Source organism: Motacilla alba, chromosome 2 (genome assembly GCF_015832195.1).
Source record: "Motacilla alba alba isolate MOTALB_02 chromosome 2, Motacilla_alba_V1.0_pri, whole genome shotgun sequence".
NCBI classification, from domain to species: domain Eukaryota; kingdom Metazoa; phylum Chordata; class Aves; order Passeriformes; family Motacillidae; genus Motacilla; species Motacilla alba.
Genome location: NC_052017.1, coordinates 14,359,375 through 14,381,097, shown reverse-complemented (window position 1 = coordinate 14,381,097; position 21,723 = coordinate 14,359,375). Strand labels below are relative to the sequence as shown.

At 37.6% G+C, this 21,723-nt stretch overlaps 1 protein-coding gene across 10 annotated transcripts in view; it reads right to left on the bottom strand.

Moving 5' to 3' along the window:
- Positions 1-21,723, bottom strand: part of ARHGAP12 (Rho GTPase activating protein 12) — a 76,212-nt gene that overhangs the window by 5,573 nt on the left and 48,916 nt on the right. For 5 of the 10 annotated variants that reach the window (XM_038125838.1, XM_038125868.1, XM_038125891.1 and 2 more), the window contains 9 exons: positions 18,815-18,889; positions 16,005-16,066; positions 14,311-14,392; positions 12,142-12,264; positions 7,772-7,876; positions 7,315-7,413; positions 4,656-4,764; positions 3,785-3,904; positions 820-918 (listed from right to left, as the gene is read on the bottom strand). In XM_038125838.1, coding sequence (XP_037981766.1) covers positions 820-918; positions 3,785-3,904; positions 4,656-4,764; positions 7,315-7,413; positions 7,772-7,876; positions 12,142-12,264; positions 14,311-14,392; positions 16,005-16,066; positions 18,815-18,889 — 874 coding nt within the window. The remainder of the gene's footprint in view (positions 1-819; positions 919-3,784; positions 3,905-4,655; positions 4,765-7,314; positions 7,414-7,771; positions 7,877-12,141; positions 12,265-14,310; positions 14,393-16,004; positions 16,067-18,814; positions 18,890-21,723) is intronic. The other 5 variants (XM_038125853.1, XM_038125874.1, XM_038125862.1 and 2 more) reach the window with 3 other exon arrangements.

The window sequence follows — 21,723 nt, the reverse complement described above, 5'->3', positions numbered from 1 at the left end:
TAAATATCTGAATGATGATTATGGAGATTCCATAATCCCCTCTCAGTCATCTTTTCCAAGAGACAAGGCAAAGACAACAGCAAGAAACAGGCAAGAAAACCCACAGAGACTACAGCCAAGTCAGGAGTCAACAACCAATAAATTTTTAACAAAAATGTGAAGATGTGCTTTACAGCAGAAAACCCAGAATGTCACATGTAGCTTTCAAAGTGTTCTCAGTTGTTAGGTAGGAAATACATATTTTCAATCAAAGTAAACAAAAACTGAGTCAATATGTGGACACTGATGATCTCCAGAATTGCATAAAACATAGCAATTCGTGTAACTGGCTGAGTGGCATCAAACCAACAGGCTGGTCTTCTGGCAGTCAGTGCATACACAGAGCAGGAACAGAACTTTTTCCTAAAAGTTCATTTCAAGGAAGTTTTAACAGGCTTGTTAGCATGCTTAAACCTTCCAAAAATGAATAGTTGCATTTCAATAGTCTCACTTTTAATCTGAAAAAAAAAAACTTGATGAGCTGACCTCTACTACTTCTTGTAATCCCTCTTCCTTTGCAGCCTTGCTGCCAGGGGGCTGTCCTGCCTTTTCCTCAGCTTGAAATATACTGAAGCAGATTAGTTTCTGAGATATAAGATTTCCTCCCCTTCCCCCACTTTGGATCCCACCTATGTCCTCATTCTTGAAAACCCAATGCTAACTCCAGATAGAAGTTTCATATTATCTTCCCCAAATAAACCAATGGCATTTTAAGATTTAAAAGTTCAACATTAAGACTGGTGAGCTAGAGAGATTTGTAAACAAAAAATTCAACCATACCATGTTCCTCAACATGCTCAATGCACAGCTTCACGAACTTTGGCACCGTGCTGTTTTCTCTTTGACACAAGCTGGTGAGATTTGAACCAAAAACTTGATCTGGAACCAAGTAAAGAGACTGATTTACAGTGGAACAGGACACGAGTGACAGAACTAGTTCAGGTTAAAATAAACCTCTACAAAGGGCAAAGTCTACTGGATACAATTGTTGCAGCATTGGAGAGGAAACAGGAAAGTTTTGAAAAGAGTTCTCAGCAGCTCCCAGCGAGAAAAGCTCCCAGTAAGAAGAGCGTCAGCAGCTACACAAACGTGAGCCTCCAAGAAAAGAAGTTTTGCTACTGAAATCCTTTTAATCCATCAGGTGATACTTTATGAGTCATTTTGTCAATAATGTTGTAAGAAATGTAATGGATTCAAATGTGTCCTGTTACACTCCATTCCTGTCCCAAGTTCAACATGCATTTATTGCATCTTTGTTAAAAATTCAAAGAGATAATGAACTTTAACTGGTGTGAAAGCTTTTGGCATTGCTTGGAAGAAAAAATTCTGCAAAATGTCATCTTTCACTGCACCCACTGTTTAACACAGCATTATATATTAATTTAATGAAGAGTCTTCCAACATTTTTAAGTTCTGACACAATTTTGTAAATGACAGACTTTTACCTCAGAGCTCTGAATGGAGGCAAGTCTGACCATGCACAGGCAACCTGGCTGCAAGGTCAAAATCTAAACACAGATGTTTATGGGAAATGGTAAATCTGAATCTTATTTTCAAAACTACACAATCCAGGGGGAGTATTTTCCATCATAAAGTGGAGCAAAAATGAAAATCAGCTTGGACAGAGAGGAGAATCTTGCAATGTCTCAATGAATTTTAGCAGCATGTCAATTCTTCTTGTTCAGATTGTTTTCACAAAACCTTTGATAGATCCATTTCTATGGCTTTAATCAAGGATGCCCAAATAATAGATGGCTTCTTCTGTTCAGATGCATGAGGGTGACATGGGGTCTTGAGACAGAGAAGCAAAAATTCCACTCTTAAAGGGAAGGGGTGTTTGTTGGTTTGTTTACTCTGTTAAATTAGGTACATAAGTGGCCATCTTCCCAGAATCTGGTGTATTTTACTTCAGAGCTTCTGCAAAAGAGAGACTGCTCTTGCATTTGCATCATGCACAGCATCTAGCCCATTTTTCATGTTCAATAATTTCAGTAGGTTAACAACTCTTGCATCTTGACTAGTGCTTTGGGAAACCCAAACAGCACACCAAACCAATTTTACAGTATGAAAATGGGCATTTAATGGCATTATTAGCTGGATATGATAAGGCCAGTGGTCCACACCACCTCGGTGCTGTGGCAGCTACTCACGCAGCGAGCTTTATAAGCAGAATCAGTAGCAAAGGATTGAAAAAGCCCACGCAGCAGAAAGCCAGGCTAGCATGCAGCTGTGGCAGGTAAAGCAGTGCAGATTAGGTAGCAGAAGTAAATAGTAGCAGATAACAAAGTAATTTGCTACAATTGCCTTCAACTTTAATAATTTCAACATACACAGGAATAGTATTTTTTTCTTCACATCTTAAAAGTGATGTCTGTACTTTTGATTTTCCATGTAACAAAACTTTAACACAATTCCTTCTCCACTTAGTGCATGCTGTTTCAAGTGGATTTTTTTCTTCCAGAACTTTTCACTAGTTTTTCTGCTCATACTGGATTTGCCAATCTTTCCATTTACTAAGCTTGTTCTGCAGCAGCCACAAAAGTACACTGGGCTTTTAAATGAAGACTTCTGTATTCTTCATTCATACAATAAATGTAAAGCTGTACGGTGCCCATCCAGCTTTTAAAACTTACACCATGCTTTTAAATAAAAACCAAACTCCTCATTCCTTAATGCCTTTATTAAAAATCCAATCATCAGCACGCACATGTACAAGTTAAACTTGGCTTAGTGTTCACTGTTGCCAATGTCAGAAGTTACGTCACTGAGCCATGACATGAATACTAAGCTGTAAAGCAGAGCAAAACGTCAAAGTCTGGGAATAATGCTCCCTTATTCCAAACAAAATTTCCATCATTTACAAGTAAATTATATTTTCAGATACACAAATATATCAAATGCCACATGCAACAGAAGCACACCTGTTAAAGTATGCGGTGAGGCAAATCACAGTAGGATTTGGTCTGGTATTTGCCTACCCATATGCTATTTTGACCCTAGTAGAGCACCACCTACAAGTCCTGCTAAAGCATACAAATAAATAAATAAATGAAGTTTTACAATGAGTACCAAGTCAATAATTTACACAAAACACATTAACTTAAACCTGTGCAAATACTGTTCTCTCAAATTGTGACAAAAAGAAATCTTTCATAACTTTGATTCAAGAGTATCTGTAACACTCTTTGTGAAACAATTAAAACAATGTATACATTCAAAAAAAGTTATGGGGAAAAGATGTTTAAGTTAAGACTCCTGTACCTCATCTTGTTTTTCCTAAATATTGAATTTCTTATGATATGGCACATGATTGTCTGGTTCCACACGGACTAAAACACCCTTGTGAAATGGGTGAGCACACGCACTCAGCTTTGTACCCAAAGGGCTGTTCTTTCCCCTGTTTGCACAAATGAGGGTCAGGGATCTGGGTTTCCAGCTCAGAAGGGTGGAATGCAGTGCTTCTTAGCTAGAGTCCAAGTCCAAACGGGCTCCTGGGCCCCCAGTTCTCACTGCAGCTCGGCCAGCACTGAGCCGAAGGAGAGGGCATCCTCCGAGCAGTTTAATGGCTAGTAACAGCACTCAGAAGTACAGCAATCACCAGTTCCACTATACATCCAAGACTTTTCTTAAACCAACTATACACATGTATTTTACTCTGAAACTAGACCATTTTAACCCCATTTTACACATGAACTACTAAATTCAGCTTTTCAAATTAAGTCCTTTGTTAAAAAGGTTCATTTACCCTTAATGTAGCCTTTTTCACGGACAGCTTGTAATGTAGGGCGTCGTGTAAGAAACTTCTTGAGCTTCGTTTTGGTCTTTTTCTGATCTGTGGAGTCTATATTGCTGGGTGCTTTCACTGCTGAAAAGAGAAACACATTTAGCATTACTACCCACAGAACCAACACTGCATTTATCAGCCAAGGAACCAACATTACAAGAAAAAAACAATTATGCTCCAAAACACACAAAAAACCTATTCAAATTTGCAGTGCATCCCTAATTTTTTTTCCTTAACTTTCTAGAACTCCTTGAAAATAGCATCCATTTCTCAAACTACCAAGAGACAACCCTGTCACTAAAAACTTGCAAAACCAACTAAGCAGTAGCTTATGTATGGAATTGATGTGGAAATTTAAAAATGCAGCTGTATTTCAAAACCATTCCTGCCTCTTGTTAGGTTAACTGTCTTGAAAAAATTAAATACATTTTTGAAAATTTCACATACAGCCTGGAAGGAAAAGAGAGAAAACAGTTTGCCTGGTAAGTCAGATACTATTTCTGTGCATTTGACAATACCTTGAAAATAATTAATTTCACCACCGCTTATTTTCTCCCATTTTAAATGGGTCATACAACAGGAGGTAAAGACATTTCATACTTCTTTTCTTCTTCTTCCTTCCTTTTTTAAATTATGATTAATAAAACATGGAAGAAAATTTGCCAAGCGGCATCATAATGTAGAATGAACTACATTAAGATTGTTTTCAAACTTCAGTAGTTTCATTTTTAGCTGTCCTTTTGAATTCTTCCCTATTTACACATAATGCTGAAGATGCAGAAAATGAAAACTGGCACTGCCAGAAGAAATTAATGGAAAATTTTCAACTCACAACGAAGTTTCTTAGAGTCTTTATTTTCTTTCTCTTTCTCTTTGTCTTGTTTTTCCACTCCAGGGGAATCTGGTACCTCATCATCTAATCCTTCATCAGATTCTATTACCTGTTGGATTTAAGAAGATATGCAGTGCTCAATTTGCCAGTTCAGAAAATACAGCATTAACACACACATTTCCTGCAGACAGTTCTACAATACAGTTTTTCCCCCTATAATGACATTCAGTTTGTTCTTTCCTGAACTCCAGATGTTAAACATCTTCAGAGACAACTCTCACTGGCAGAGTGAGTAACTTTGAGAAACACTACTTCATCATAAAACTCAATAAAAAAAATGTTGCTGGACATTGAACAAAGTACAACCAACCTTTCATGATAACACTTCATTACATCAACCAACAAACAACAGAAATGATTTTTGGTTGGGCTTATTTTCCAAATCCAATAGACAAACATCAGATATTTAATGGTCTGCCACAGAAATGCCTGACTGATAGAGTAGAAAAAAATTTCTAGAGCATTTACCCAATTTGTTTTCTCTAGAAGTATAATTTTCTTAATAGAAAATAGAACTATTAGCTGGAAATTCTCACTACTGTCAAAACATACACTGAATTCACTCTGAAAAATAAGTGTACCAGTGCCTAAAATTCTTTCCCAGTGTTCCTGCTATCTCAGCATATTCTGATTAAACATTGTCAAGTGAAAACACAGATCATGTTGAAGTGTGGAGGCAGATACCAGAGTCTGCTGATCTTACCTGCAGCCCAGGCTACGTGTGTGACTGCAGACATACCAGGAAATGGGGAAAGAAACGCCCTCAGTTTCAGCACCACATATTTATTCCCTTCCCAAACTGTGTATGTCTTACTTCACTTCAACTGAAGTGAACTGGACTGCTATGCAGTTGCCAAAATCTGACTGAAGAGTGCCTTCTTTTACAAGGAAGGAAACCCTTAAAATGAGGCAGGGTTGTGCACTCCAGAGCACTGAGCAGCAGCATGACTTCCTGGACTAAGCTGTACTTTAACCTGTAGGGCAGTGTTACCTTTAAATACCTTCATTCCTGTTCCTTTTCAAAAGCTTTGGATAGCCTTTTTACACATCACAGATCAATATATTCAACTGCCCAAATAATGTCCCCATTAAGGATCCTCTGCCACTCTTCAAGAGGCCTCAAAGCTTTTTAGGATTGGTATATTTTAAAACTATTAAATGCTTTGGAAAAAAGTCAGCTGGGATCTAGTTTTTACTATGCAACAAGTCTAAAGTAATAACATGGAAATTTCTGTATTTAAAAAAGAGTAGCCCCATCCTTTGCAGGTAGCTGTTCCTCTTGCACAGGATATTGCCACAACAGCAGCCTGAGGGAGCAAAGAGAACAGAATCTCATCTGCCCTTTCCTTTGAGGAAGATCTTATGCTAGCAATAGAGTACCTTGGCCATGGGAAAGAGATCACAGCTACTATTACCATAAACTTTCCAAAATTAAAAGTTGGCTTTAGATCTGATGGATTTTTGTACCCAAAGCTTCAGTGCTTCAAATTATCAGGTAGTCTAATGCACTTTCTTGACTTATACCTTGTAGTCTTGGGTCTCTTGGCTACCAGCTCCCAGCAGCATACATCACCACTTCCTCCAGAATGATGATAAACTCTCCTTATTCCACCATTCCTCAACCTAATACGTAATACCTCACATCTCAGCACATCTCAGCCTTTCCATCTTCACTCTTTTTTAAGCAGGGAAGAAGTGGCCTCAGTTGTGTTACACAGGTCAGACAGGAGAAGGGGTCACTGGGTGACACTGCCTTGCCTGGTTATTAAGGGCCATGACATTTCCATACTAGGAGACAGCAGATTAGGAACCTAAACTACAAGTGCTCAGAAAGAAACTCAACCATTCCTATTAGCCTGCTGTGTTTTGGTGGAAAACACCCATACGTGAAAAGCACTAACAGAGCTAAAAGAAATGAAAACCATTGACTGGCATTGAAAGCAACAAAACTGGAGCTTATGAACAGCAGCCAAGCCTGGAACTATTAAAAAGTAAGAATACACATGAAGGAAACTTGATAGAGAGCAATATTTTCTCCAAGATCTCCTCCAACTTCTGAATTAAAAAACTGTTAATCCTATTTGGCAATATCAAAAGCAAACGCTTGAGCACTTCTCTGAAAATTAAATACTTGGCATTATGCTGTCAGATAAGAAGAGATAATACAGTATTTTGCCAGGACTTTTAATCTGCACTTCAGTGCAGCCGTAGTAAGTGAACAGCAGTATCAAATGCTAATAAATGTATGGCATTAAGTCGTCCCTTGGCCATCCTCTTCCTTTCATTCCCTCTCTATCAGAACCTTTCAGGTCACTGAGACAGAACAAGGATTTGGTCAGAGAAGTAAGTTCATTTCTGAGATGGATGTCAGCCCACACCTCCTGCATCTTAAGCCAGTGGACCGACCATCTTTCTCCCTTTGCCATTATTAATTATATTTCACTCACCACCACCAGGAACTGCCATATCCTCAAACTACTGCCTGCTCTCAAGAAAATCAGTAAACAAAGATGCACATGAAACTTTAGAAGTGTTATATCAATTAGTTTACTAAATAATATTACTGTGAAAATAGAACCTTCATGATATAAATACATACCTGATTATTTATGGTGTAGTTAAGAACTTTATACCATTCATTAATAAAGCTGTCATTATCTGATTGAATTAAGAGCTCAGTACCTTGGCGAGTTTTTAGCTTTAAAGAAATAAAAACAGATATCATCAGGACTGAAAAACACACTACAGTTCAGAAGCAAAATCACTTAAATCAAATTAAACTTCTCACTGGCAAAATTGTTAGCTAATACACAGACACTCAAGAACATCCAGCAGTGAGAACAGCCATTAACAGTCTGCTTAAAAGTGAAAAGCATATCACATACAGACATATTAAAAATGGACATTTCTTGCAGGTACTAAGATAAGAGCTACATTTAAGCAGGTAGAAGTGGATAAAACTCAGTTTTATGAGTTTTTGATTTTAAGTTCAAAGAAAATTTCATACATCAATAATTGAAGTGCATATAATTCTGCATTTAAATAAAATAATTTACCTCAATAACATTCTTTTTGCTAGATTTGTCCTTCGAGGCCCAGTCAATCAAAGCCCCTTTGAGATCCACTGTAAATTCTGGCTTAGACTGATTAACACCAAACTTCTGGAAAAAATTACAAACAGTGATGATAAAATTAAACCTGAGGAAATTCTTTACAGTCTTGCAATCTTTTAAATATAACATGTATTATTTACAGTCTATACAACTTAGACCAAATACTTTGCCACCAATCAATAGGCATGACACCAGGAAAACAAAAAATCTTCCACAGAACAACCTTTAAGCCCCCTTAAGTGTCTTACAAGCTGCTCAGCCTAAAGCCCTCAAAATTCCACAAATTTAGATGCCAATCAAATTCCAGCAGAGATTTCTTTCCTATCACAAATGGCAGAAGTCCATACAACATTTGATTGTAGCTTGATTTTAGCCAAGATAGTCCCAAGCTTTAAACAAAAACAGCTAATAAGTAACTGAACAAAACACCCCCAAACATTCTGCCACTTAATCAGTGGTCGTATATAAAACCAAAAATCAAACCAGAAACAGTAGGCTTGCTGGACAGGAATCCCATCCCTCCACACTGAAAGAGCACTCTCAGTTTGTACATTTCTCTATTTATAATTTTTTTTAAAAACATTTACCCCCCCCCCAACACTTTAATACTTTTCTGTAGTGCTTCTATTGCAATACTGGAGTATGTCCTACCAAGTAAACAGAACTCACTGTCTACTAAAGAGGAAATAACTCAAAAGTAACCCTTCCAACAATTTGGAGGAAAACCTCAGGGAGCTATTCTTGCTTCCTACTTTCACATTTATATTAAGTATCAGAATTTTTTTAAATAAAGTACTTTTACTATGATTTCAACATACACCACATAGCTTTGAAATGTAATTCCTCAAGGAAACCCGTTCAGTGGCCCACACAAACAAAAAGCTCTATTTATGAGTGACATGAGTAAAATAGGGAACAGGGAAAGCCGGAAGTCCCTCAGATATAGCACAGAAATTTCATGCTGTAGTTCCAGGGAAAGCTTGTAGCATCTGCTCCCCCAGAAAGGTTCTTATTTCTTCACGCAGCCTTTGATGTGTGAGTGCTGTTCCTGTGACAGCTCTGGGGGACCTAAGCCCCAGGACAAGCTCCTTGCTGCAAACACAAGTTTCCAGCCTGCGCAAGAACAGCCATACCCAAGGGGAGAAAAGATGGTTCAGAAAACAGGACTAATCTGCTGCTTCTGATTAAACTCCCAGCATGGATGTTAATTAATGCTAATTGTGTTTCAGAAAGGCTGTTTACCACTGGAAAATCTCCACGTCTAGAGTCCTAAGGGCAATGAAGTGTTGAATGGGAAGCAGCATCTTAACTTCTTTATTTTACCCATGAAATATCAGAATAGGGCTGCACTTCTAATTTACCCGATGCCAATTAGCACTTGGGAAAAAAATCCCCACCACCTTCCACTTTCTAACTCAATTTGCAGATACCTCATCCAAGAACATTTCTTTTTGATTATAGTAGAGCTTTTGAGAGAAGCCCAGCTCAGCAGCAGAGTCCAAAGGAGCAATCTCTGGGCCATTCTGGCTCTTGCAGCAGCTGCCTGTTCAAGAGAAAGTCACATAACTGCTGCACACACATCCAAAGTGTCCCAGACGCACTTCCTGGCAGTCTAGATCAATCTTGCTGCGTGTTGGAAAAAAAATGAAATCAATTTATAGAGTTTGGCACTGGAGAGAACAGGAAACTAGTGCCAAAGTCCTCTACAGGACTGGGGCAGGGGGGTGATTAGTTAAAACCACAGCCCACGTGATGCTGAGAATCACAGGACAGGACTTGCTACAGGTGACATCAGCACATAACAAGAAAAAAAATGTTACCTGTCAGTGCTGTTTTGACCAAAAGAAATGCCCTCATTAGGGCATGTAGGCTAACTACATTAGCTTGCTGAATCCATACCTGACAGATTACAGCACTACCTCCAGCTTTACACTGTACCAATCTTTTTGGCCTGAGTCCCCTCAGAGTTTCAGAGAAGCACAGAAGAAAGCAAAAACTAAAGCCAAAAGGGAAATATAAGAAGAATTTCACCACTCCTTCACTCAAATGTTGGCCAAGCGGCTGTTTGAGAGCCAAGGATGGGGAAACTCAGGCAAATAATCCAGCTACCCTGCAAAGCTCTTCTTAAATACCAAAACATCACATACCTGTCACAACCTTTTTATTCAAGGACATTTTAAGTTTACCATGCAGGCTCTCCTTTGAGCTTTCCTGTCAAGGCTCTTTTCTGCTCCCAGATCTATGAAAATGAGATGCCAGCAGCCATTTCCCTCCTTAAAGCTTTCAGGAGCAAGTGCTGCACAGGGCTGCTCACACAACCTGCACACAAAGGTTGCTGAAGGCAATTGAACCCTCCTGAAGCCAGCAGGTTCTGCTGACAAAACTCAAAAAAACCCCTTTTCCTTTAGCATCTGCTGCCACACAGATAATAAGTCTGCTTTCACAAAACAGTGCTACCTAGCCAGCAGCAGTCAAGAGAAATCCAGCTCTTACTGAGTAGACACCTGCACTGGATCACTCTTACTGGATTCCCCTTTTGAACTGTCTGGGAATATTGGAAAGGGAGGCAGAGTAACAGAGGGAGAGATCTATATGTGGTGCTGGCAGCTGTCCTAGATATGAAGCTGTCCTACAGTCACTTCTGACACCTTTTTTTAGACAAAAAAAACATAGTCATGGGATGTACTTATGCTGGTTGCATGGGAGAGGTAATTTTTTGGAAAGGATAGGGTGTTTTCTTTAGATAGAGAGGATGCTGTGCAGCTTAAGGACAGCCTTGAAGATGCGTACTGACATCAATAAATAGAAGGCCTTTTCAATATTTTCAGGATTTTCTCCAAGTCCTGGAAGCCTGCACAGGGACAAACCACACAGTCTGTACTGTGACACATTCTAGCATTCTTTGGAAACAGAACTGGAAGTTATTTATGGGGAAGACATTGGATGCACAAATGACACCTGATATTCTTGTAATTCTGTTTCTAATTAGAGTTGGGTAGGATGCTTTAATTCCAAGTCCTCCTCATCCATGGATGGACTGTGGAAAGAAAGCTGTGGAGACAGGTGCACCTTTTTGGCTAGCAGGGGAGTTTCAAAACTACAGCTTAAGGAAAAAAAAAAAAGCAAAAAAAAAGGGGGGCGGAATTCTTTATTGTCCCAGCAAAATGATGGATTGTTTTTAAACCAGACTGATAGAACCATTTGCATTCCAAAAAGTTTTCACTACAGCATCTGAGCTCCTGCATAATTAGCAGTGCAATACTGGTGAACTGTAGTAAGGTACACATAACATCCTTGGCTAAAATCACAGTTGTGTAGCATCAACAAGAGTTTGCTCAGATGAATCTTGAAGAGCATCTATTTCCTTGATGTTTGGGAAGTTTACAGGTTTGGTTTGCCACCACTGTACTTGTCACTGAGGACACATCCCTATTACAGAAAGCTGACAGATGAATCCTTCCAAGCAGTTACCATTTTCTTTGCTTTATGAAGCCCTGTCACTTTGACAATAATACATCTCATTCACACCAAAAACTGAGCGAAAAATACTTTTCAAAAACATCCAGATCTTCTTATAATAAGTAGCCTTTTACAAGGCTACCAAACTGTTCACAAGTTATCTGTTCCAGGCTTCCACACACAGAGCAATTAATTTCACAAACAAGAAGAAGACAGTTGCATAATTTTAAACATAAGGTTAATTAATGAATTTTTGATAGGCAGCTCTTCTGTGCTTGGCATTTTCAAAACATAATTACAGATGCCTAAATTACATATAAAAATCCTACCAATTACACCAGCTTTCTGTATGTGGAATATAGCCAGGACATCCTTGTGCTCTTTTCCTTTCACCTCTTCATTCATAACGTTTACATTACTGGGTATTCCAATTACAGCTAGAATTATCAAACAATACATACACCATTGTATCAAAGGTATCATAGGCACCATACAAAGATTCCAAATTAGTTGTGTTAGAATTAATCAGACAAAATATCTGTTAAAAACTCAGAATATCATGCTGCTTATTAGTCAAGGCACTAGTGGTTCAAATAGTAGGCAAATTTGGAATTAAAATTCTAGCACCAAGGAACCAGGTATGCTTTCTACTTTGTACCAGTGGAACAATTACAGGATTATTGCAATAAACTTGTGTTAATTTGCACCTTGGATGACTTTCAAAAACAGCAAACCAGATACATGAGCTGTTATATGAAGTGTCAAAACTAAATCTCGGAAAAATTCAAGTTTACTTTCAGGATTAGTGGCAAATAGCCTTACAGTGACAAGAGGCATGCAACAAGAACACATACAGTGATAGCTGAAACTTGGGCAGAGTTTACATAGGTGACAGCAGGTCGATGACTGAGAGCATTTTTCCAAGAAGAAAGCAGCGAGAGCAAGAGCTCAGGAATTGAGCCCCCTTGGCAAAATGACTTGATGAGAAAAAGGAAGAAAAGTGATGAAGTCAAAAAACAATGCACAAAAAAAGAATATATGGTTATGTCAATCACTAGACGAATGCTAAATATTCTCGTAAGGTGAAGAAGAAATGTAATTCTTATCATATGTCAAACTGTTAGACTTGACTTCACCTTCTCAAAATATGGACACAGAACAAAGTTTGAGATGTGAGGTGGAATTTTGAGTACCTGAAAAAAAAAATTGCCTATGGAGACCAAGAAGAGTGTGTGCTGAACACTCAATTACGTATCTACAAAGTCAGCTATGATTATGCAGGTGTAAAACATTAGGTCCTTGAGAGAGATTCTGTTTTAATATTTCAAGCTTCATTTTATTCTGTTTGTACTGTTGATATTTATTTTGCTGACCCTACTCTAGTGCTTTACAGTACACACAATTGTTAGGGTCTCACAGAAATATTCTGACTATGGGACTTCGGCTCCACCCTAAATTATCAAAAGAACTTACACATTTTTATTTTTTTAATTTATTTGTTCAGATTTTTTTTAATTATTCAATCTAGCATAACATGACTTACACTAGTGCCCATAAGTCATGCAACTCTGCTTATAGCTTATCTTTTATGGATAATTAATTTGGGCACACGTCATTTATAACATTATCATATATACATGAACAATTTAGCATTGTGTGTTTTAATGATATCAACATACAGCTGGAAAAGACAGTTCTTTTGATATACAGCCACACCTGAATTAAGAGTATTAGTAGCTGTAAGTGAAATTTTGGAACTTGACTAGTTATGTAGGCAGAACTTTTACTTTGCAATATGCCTATTAATATCTGTAAAACTAAAACACTTTTTGGATCTTTGGCTGCAAAAGTCAATCACAGAAGCCACCAAAATCCACTTCCTGCCATATAGTGGAATTTACCTTCTCTCATGTCTTTCATTTTTATTGTTTTTCTTTCTTCCTTCTGCTTGATCATCTTACCTAACTTTACCTTTTTAATTCTCTTCTACTCCAAACTCTATTTATCCATCCTCATCTATTTTTTCCAACCACCCCTTCAACAGAAGGGGGGGAAATATATTTACAGGTCTGAAAAAAGCCTCAATACTATAGAAAGAAACTGTCAATTTCAATTCATTACCCATAATGAAGCACAGCAGGAGAAAGTGAGGCAAGTAGGAAGACCAGTAAAGCACAGCAAGATAGCACAGATCTGCAAGAGGCAATTTTGCTGGAATTCACATGACAATACATGGAAAGAATGAACACTGGCTCTGGCCTGTCTTTACTTATTACAGGAGATCCACACAGTTTAATGTGAGACCTCCAAAAGAGGCTATGAAAGCCATAGATAAAGAGCCATTTCTATACCTATTAATGCAGGAATGCAGCTGGATAAATACAGCAAATTTAATGATAGTGCTATTTACATTAGAGGTGATAAAAAAATTGAATAATCATCCTCTTCAGTGTGATGTTTCTCTTTTGGTCTTCATCAGACAACAAAATAACTACAAGTACTTGTCATGCACTATGAAGACCTAGAACAAAATATGGAATCCAGCAAGACAAAGACTAAATCATAAGACAACAGCACTGCATGGCTCAAATAGGCCAAGGCAAGGAGCCTTGTGTCAGACTATTTTTTTTATTATATGTATCACATTCAAAATTACCTGGAGCTTACAAAAAATACCCAAGAATGTCTAAACAGTTTGTGTGTTTTACCAAACACATTAGTGAAGAACACAAAAGTATTTGGCCTTGAGAAATAACTTCAAGCCTAAGAAGCACCTGAATGTTATCAGTGCCTTGCCTGTCAAAAATACATACATACAACTGGTTTTCTTCTAACTCTACATCACAATTACATTACGGTTACATAAAACTATTTTCTTGCCAACTTCTACACAGGTATATTTTTTCTGTATTAGGTGTATATATATATATAGGTATTTAGGCACTGCAAGTAACAGGGCTTTAGTTTATTGTGATTTACATGACTAACACTTCAGTGAGGGTGGGGGTTGTTCCTGGGCTTACCCAGCCAGTTCCACTTCCTTGGGTTTTAGTGAACAGAAGTGATGACCCTTGTAACACTGCCCACGATGACATCCAATTCTTTCTGTAAATAATTGTAAACAAACATAAAATAAATTGACTCTGAAAGCAGGTATTTAAACTGTCAATCATTGTTGCTCAGCTGACCTGTAAGTTAAAATAGTTAAGCACATATATAGTCATTAGTGGCATCAGTAAGTCTTAATTGCTATCATATTTGTAGAAGGAAACATATGTTAACAATCCCAGCCTGACCATCAAAGTTTAAATCAAACAAAGCTAATTAGTAGTAGAAGCAGTACACCAAGAGAAACACCATGCAATTATAATTTCAAAGGGGCTAATCTGGAATGCTCAGCTCACTGTGTACTTAACAGATCATGCCAAACTACTGCATAATTCTGAAATTCATTCATCTGAGATGTAACTGTCCCATGTTTATGTAATAAGCTCATTTATATTGGCAAAAAAAGTATTTCCTACACATCTGAAAAATTAAGAGAAAGAACAAGTTGCTTCAGTTGTCTGACTATTTGATTTTATGCCAGCAGACCCATCCTCCTGAGGTTATTAAAAAAAAAATCTTGACAAGCCCTGAATATCTATTCCCATGGCCCACATGAATTATTACTTAACAGCTCTCAAAGTGACAGAATGGCCACAATGCATCTTTCTGCTCAGCAGTGCAACAATCCAGATCAATGATTCCAGCAGACACAATGTAAATGATGACAGCACACTGTAACAGCAGCAGCTTACACACACTACTGTCGACCCAGCCCCAGCAAACTGTTAGAAGAACTCTGAGGAACCAGACTGGAGGTCAGATGTGCTGCCCAGCCAGACTGGACTAGGTCAGGGTGGGTCTACAATAACAGCTGGGTGTTGGCTGTTTAATCCTCAGAACAAGCATGCTTCGTGTATCACAAGTCTGGGAAACACTGAACTAGATATAACACACTATTAGATCTAAAAGATTAAATTAACCAAAAAAGCAATAAAAAGGGGAAAAAAGGCAAGAAGCAAATCTAAGTTAACTCTGAGGATGTGCCACACCTCTGCAGTATTTGCCATTGATTCAAAACACCAGAAATGTGGTTAGACAGCAACACCTGATTACACATCACAATTTACAGTGCAAATTGCTGCCTGGGACGCAGAGGAAAGTTAAAAAGGAGGTCACTCTTCACCTACAGGAGACTGACATTGGGCAATACACTGCTCCAAACCCTTCACGAGCACAGTGAAGGAAGAATTAGGGAGAACATGGATGTACACTCCTTCGACGTAAACGGACAGCAAGTGGAAGTCTGAAAGCTCCTCTTACACTGATTTTATCGAAGGAACAAGACACACTGTAACCTATACAGATTTACCCTTCAGTAAATCAATCCATCAATCAATTCCATTTTAAAAAGCTGTCTCTCATCAATGCACCTTCAGGAAATGGCCGGCCTGTGTGAAGCCCTGATCCATGAGCCTCTGGCTCCCTGCAGCCCATTAGCTTTAGCTCACTGGGACAAACACATGGGATAAGGTCAAGCTGTGTCATACAGGAAAACCTCTAAGGCAAATTCAGACAAAAAGTAAGAAGTTGCAAACCCCAGTATGCTGTCCTCATACAAAAGACCTTTGGTAAACCCTAAGCACATGCACCTTTCAAGTCCAAGACTTACCGAACTTTCTTCCCATTTTCTGTGATTTTTGTCACATTTAATAACCCATACTTTTCTTGACCCTGTAAGATAAGAGTAAGACATAAGAAATATAAAAGAAAGTCTGCTTCTATTAACATCACATCACAGCATTCAATCCCCCAAATAATCAATTTCTGGCAGTGAGCCATCTTTGGTCATGTCATAACTTCAAGAAACTGTCTTTAAGCATATTTAAATATTCAGAGATCAGCAAAATCAAAATTCCTCTGGGAAAGTACTTATTACCATTCAGAAGGTAAAAAGCTTTCCTTCACCAAGACCAAGGTTCTTTGGACAAGCCAAGTTAAATAATGTGTGATAGTACACAGTGAAAATTATGACTATAAAATTTATAATGATTTGCATAATAGTAATATAATAATAGCACAGTAGTCATCTACAAACAAAGGAGGTGGCTGACAAAAAACCAGCCTAGATTCCCATATAAATTCTTCCTATTAATTTTAATGTAATCTCTTATTTTCAATAAAACATGGTTGAAGTGCATAAAAAATTAACATATTCATGTTAAAAACAGAAGAGTGAAACATTTCTTTGATGTCCTCTTTTTTCCTATCCCCATGGAAAATAGTAGAATTTTAAACTACTTAGTTATGTCTTGTTGATGAAAACCATCTATATTAGTATGCCTACAAAAAACATTTGAACACCAGTCAGTGATTGGTGGGAGAAGAACACTGCTGAACAAGACAGCTGTTTGCAAGTTACAAAGATTTTAAGTGAATATTTATAGTCTCTGGGTAAAAATAATAAAATGAAGGAATGTTTGAAAAGCATTCTAGGATAAAAAGATTCACTTGAAACAGCATCTTAAGATGAGGTATGAAAATCTATCATTTTCTTCTGACATCCCAGCCTTGTCCAACCAGTCAGTGGTGCTAAAAGAATGCTAAATTATTTTATCATCAATTCCTTTTCGGTAACAGATTCTAACAGTTCCTAAAGTAAGTAATAAGCTATTAGTTGAAACAATCAACTAGGGAATGGATCCAAATTAGTTTTATCATTAAAAAAATGACCTCAATTCTAGATCAAATGAAAATAGAAGATAAATCCTCTTCAGAATTTTCCTCTATATCTCAAATTTAAATGGACCATAACTGCACAATACAATTTTGAAGAATTTTTTTTTTCTGGGATACCATGGACAACACTCTTATCAGAGACTAGATCTGTTTTTCATGGACTTCAAAAATTCTACTGACATGTTTCAAGCCTGGCACATAGAATACAGAAAAAACACATCATCAAGGACAAAGATGTTTAGCTGGTGGATCAGATGTTACTTCAGTCCAGTGGTAACTGCTGCTCTTATACTCAGTATAATATCTTCACTGGGCTGAAATGCTTTTCCAAGCCAGTGACAGATGAATTATTTTCCAAAACCAGTATTTTCAACACAAGAAGTGAGCCCCTTCCCTCATCCACTTTCCAAAAGGCCAAACAAATGAATTATCCCATTCTTTAGATTACTCTGTATGTGATCCATGTGGACCCAGGACCAGCAGTCCCATGCATTGCATCCTTTTAACCAGCCTTTGGCTTTTAACAAGCAGAAAAGCCTGTTGCCAACTTTCACGGTGATCGAGCAACCAGTGCTCACTTCCCAAAATAAATCATGGTTTTAGTCAATTACTCACAGTGGAACCAGTAGGGATGTTCCAGAGAATTATTCAGAGAAAGCATCATACTGCCCTACTTAGCAGCAACACTAGGGGGTACTAATGGGAAAATTAACAGAATCAGGAAAAAGAAGAGGAAAGCAGGTTAAGGATCAAAATTCTCAAAAATATATCAGCTTTCTTTGGAATATTTGAATCCTAGGGAACAGCTAAAGAAAATACAGATGTTTTTTCTATTACCTAAATCAGGAGTGAGCTCTTCTGCAAAATACAGTTTCAAAAATTCAAGATCTGAGCCATATTTAAAGAAATTAGATCACATGCAGTAATAATTGCTTTTGTGTAGGGTTATCAGCTATGCTTGCTTAATAATCAATGTTTATTTTATTGTGAAAAACTGTTTGAAATGTTGCAAGAATGGATTATCAGAACTAAGCCAGAGAACTATTCCCCTGCACTCAGAGTAAGAAAGAAACAGGAGAAGTTGTGCCTTTAATGCCCTGAGATACCTATCAAGGGGCTGGGAAAACTGACAAAGTTACTTATTTCAATGCTACTGTAGTACAGTTCCAAAATTAAAAAAAAAAAAATAGAAATATGAAGTTTTTTATCCATTTGCTGTTTAAAAAGGAATTATCACATTTAAAATATAAACTGAAATTTTAAAAAGCTGTTTACACAGGCCAAGGTTTTTCTCCTAGAAGTTATTCTACTAAATCAAAAGGACACAGTTTATTTATGCTAGGAAGACTAAAACACAAGCCAAATTTAAAGACATCATACTGACTAACAGTGAGGGATTCTGTGAAGAGGGGGAATTTTCTGGTTTTACCTTTCTAGACACTATGTAAGAAGATGTGACTGTTGGAGGAAGCAACGTGAGTTCTACATAATTAGGCACAATTTGGCCACAGTGAATTTTTTACTTAATCTACTATCACTAAGTTGCATTTAAACCAAGGACATTCATTTTTTGCCTGAAAGCAGAGCTGGATGTAATGCATTCCTTTTAAAATGCAAAGCCTTCAAATAGTTTTATCCCATTATTTTTCCCAAGAACAAGAAGGCTTGCCCTCAATTCTCTAATCATGAATAGCTCTGTTTCTAAAACATCTACTTATTTATTTAAACATTTTGCATACTGACTGTGGCTTGATGCTTTGGTGAAGAAGGAGATGACTCATTTTCAGGAAAACTGGCCTTAGAAGCAGTTGATGATTCCTGTAAAATTCAAATAGTCAATGTCAACAGATACTGTTATCACCTTTCATACAATTTTTTTTTTACATCTAAAGTTGCTTTCTCTCTCTTTCTTTTTACACTCTCATAGATTAGAAAAGTACTTCTTTTAGGCATTCATAATGTTCTCAGACAGTTACATTCTAAACTTATTTACTAAACAGTGTTCTTACAAGGTTTACAGACAACACTCAAACTGGGTAAATTAGTACATAACCATTTGAAAAAAAGATGTTAATACATGCTGCATCAGCTTCAAGCAAAGCCTTCATCCTTAAAAAGGGGTAAATTTTTGTACGACATTGCTATCAAATTATGATGCATATTTAAAATAATGGCTGATTACAAGATACAAATACTATGATTTTAAAAATACAATATGTTTCTGTGTGGTTAGTAAATACAAGATTAGCATAAAAATTATATACGTAGAAAAACACATACCAACTTTATTAATTTTTGTGGCTCATGATTAGTAATCTCCTTATAATCAAACACTGAAAACCTCTAGAGATTTGGGCTTTTGTTTTGAGCTGTTGACTACAGACCAAAATAAAATACTTCATCTCTGAAAACTAGAAAAATTGCCCATATGGAGCAACAACAAAAAAAAAAAAAAAAAGGGCATGTGTGTTTTCTCTGAAGTAATAATTGCCTTGCACAAACACACTGCTTGAAAATCTGGTAAAGAATTTCAAATGGAAGAAAAACATCACTTGTTCTCTGTTACTGTTAGCACATTTCTCCCCCTCTCTCTTTTTAAATCCCTCGATAGCTTTCCTACACCCAGTTTGCTTTTGCAGCATTCCATAGCACTCTGCACACTTGTGCTTTAAAATTCACTTGCAAATCTACCTAGAGAAGTGGCCCACTAGTTCTTTTAGCAGCATAACAACAGAGAACTTTAGCACTCCTAAGTAGAACAGCCTAAATGTTCCATATTTTCAGATGTCTGCAAAGGAAAAAAAAAAAGTTCAAAATAAGAAAATCATTTGTCCCTCTCAGGAAGGTATTTTTCCTATGCATATCAAATTTTTTAGCTAATGGCTATATCCAGATATTTGCTACAGCCAATAAAGTGTTAAACAGTATGTTTGGTATCACCAAATTCTCATGAGCCCTGGCAACCCATACTTTCACTCTGACACATTTCAAGTACTCTTTTGACTGCCCTATTTTGAGTTCCATTTTTTTTCCAGGGAAAAAAAACAAATAAGGAAAATAGACAGAAAACAGCTTCCCCAGGAGACAGCTAAACAGAAAGCTCGGGGGTCATGTGCCCATCCAGACAGATACCAGCTGCTTTCCTTTCTATTTCATTTGAATTTGAGGTAGCTTTCATACAGCAAAAGCAACTCTGGAACAAGAAATCCAGTATTTGTGGTAACGAAACATTCCCTTTCCACATACTAATTTAAAGCAGAATATATTAACAGTGTGCCTGCTAGTGTAATAAAACAGCTGCATAATGAACTAAAAATTATTTGTCTTTCCATAAAACATTAGTTTATTGCTCCACTACACGTTTTAAATTTTCTCAAAGCCATAATGCTGTGCTCCATATAAACTATTTTCTTCTTACCAATAAAAAACACATGCTGCCTACATTTTTGGAAACTGTTAAAGGAGCTTTAGGCTGCTGTCTCAAGACTTCACAAATGCAGCTCAAATAGAGTTTCTTTTGGTTATTACCCAAAACATTTGTGCATTTTCATGTTTGCTTCACTAGGTTTAAGTTCTCGATATGTGAACAGTGAGCCTTGAAGAAATGTAAACAGCTCCACTTATTCAATGTTTTACAAAAGCTTCTTCATTCAGTGCAGCACTACATAAAGTTCTTTCCAAAACAGCAGTATACCTTATGCCAAAAAATAAAAAGTTAAGTCTTCCTTAAAAGCGAAGCCAGAACTCCAAGCTATCTCCAACAAAATCGTCCATACCTGTGAAGCATAAACTGCACATGAGGCTAGAAGTGTCCACTCAGCTTTGATTTATCAGGGCTCCATCTAGGCTGTGTCTCATGGAGTGCCACAACACACTGAGTACGGAAGGATGCATGAGGCAGAGGAGGAGGAAGGGGAAAGGAACAGCAGTGGGATCTCAGAATCGCTGGAGCTGAATTAACGCCGAGAGGTGCAAAGTCTTCAGCCAAGCACAGCCCACTGCCTCCTCAACACCACACTTGATCTATCCCAAAGTGACAACTCAAAAGCTCAAGATCAAATCAAATAAATCCTGTTCTGAAGAGCTAAGTCAACTCATGGAAAGCAAGTCCATTAAAATGGATACAACAGGCCGAGCAAGTAAGGTTCAGGGCAGCAGATCCATTGTCATTACAATTACTGTGTTTTGTCCATTCAAGTTTGGTTTTGACATCTGCGATTACACAAGGCCACTCATAGGCTTTTCCTTACATTTTCAAATCTGCAGTAATTTTTTTTTCTCTGAATTTTAGGAAAAGGGAACTTACAATGCCATTTCTTGGTATTTCATTCTGAGAAGTTTGTGCTAAGATTTCAGCACTACCAAGATATTTCATTTTCCAGGTATCTTGGGATGGACTGCAGTGAAGCTACAGAAACCAGCATGTCACCACTGTACAGCACCCATTTCAGTTCTTCCCTGCTCAGCTCACATCAGCTCTCCCGACCCATGCAGAGGCAGAATGGCCCAGCACAAGCAGAAAACAAGGAAAGAGGTCAAAGCAGAGGGAGAGCAAAGGAAAGGCCCTGTCTCCTTGCTGGCCTAAACAGCACCTCTTACTGTACAGCCCAAAAAAGGCTATCAAGAACATGCCCAAAGAATGGGCAGAAAAT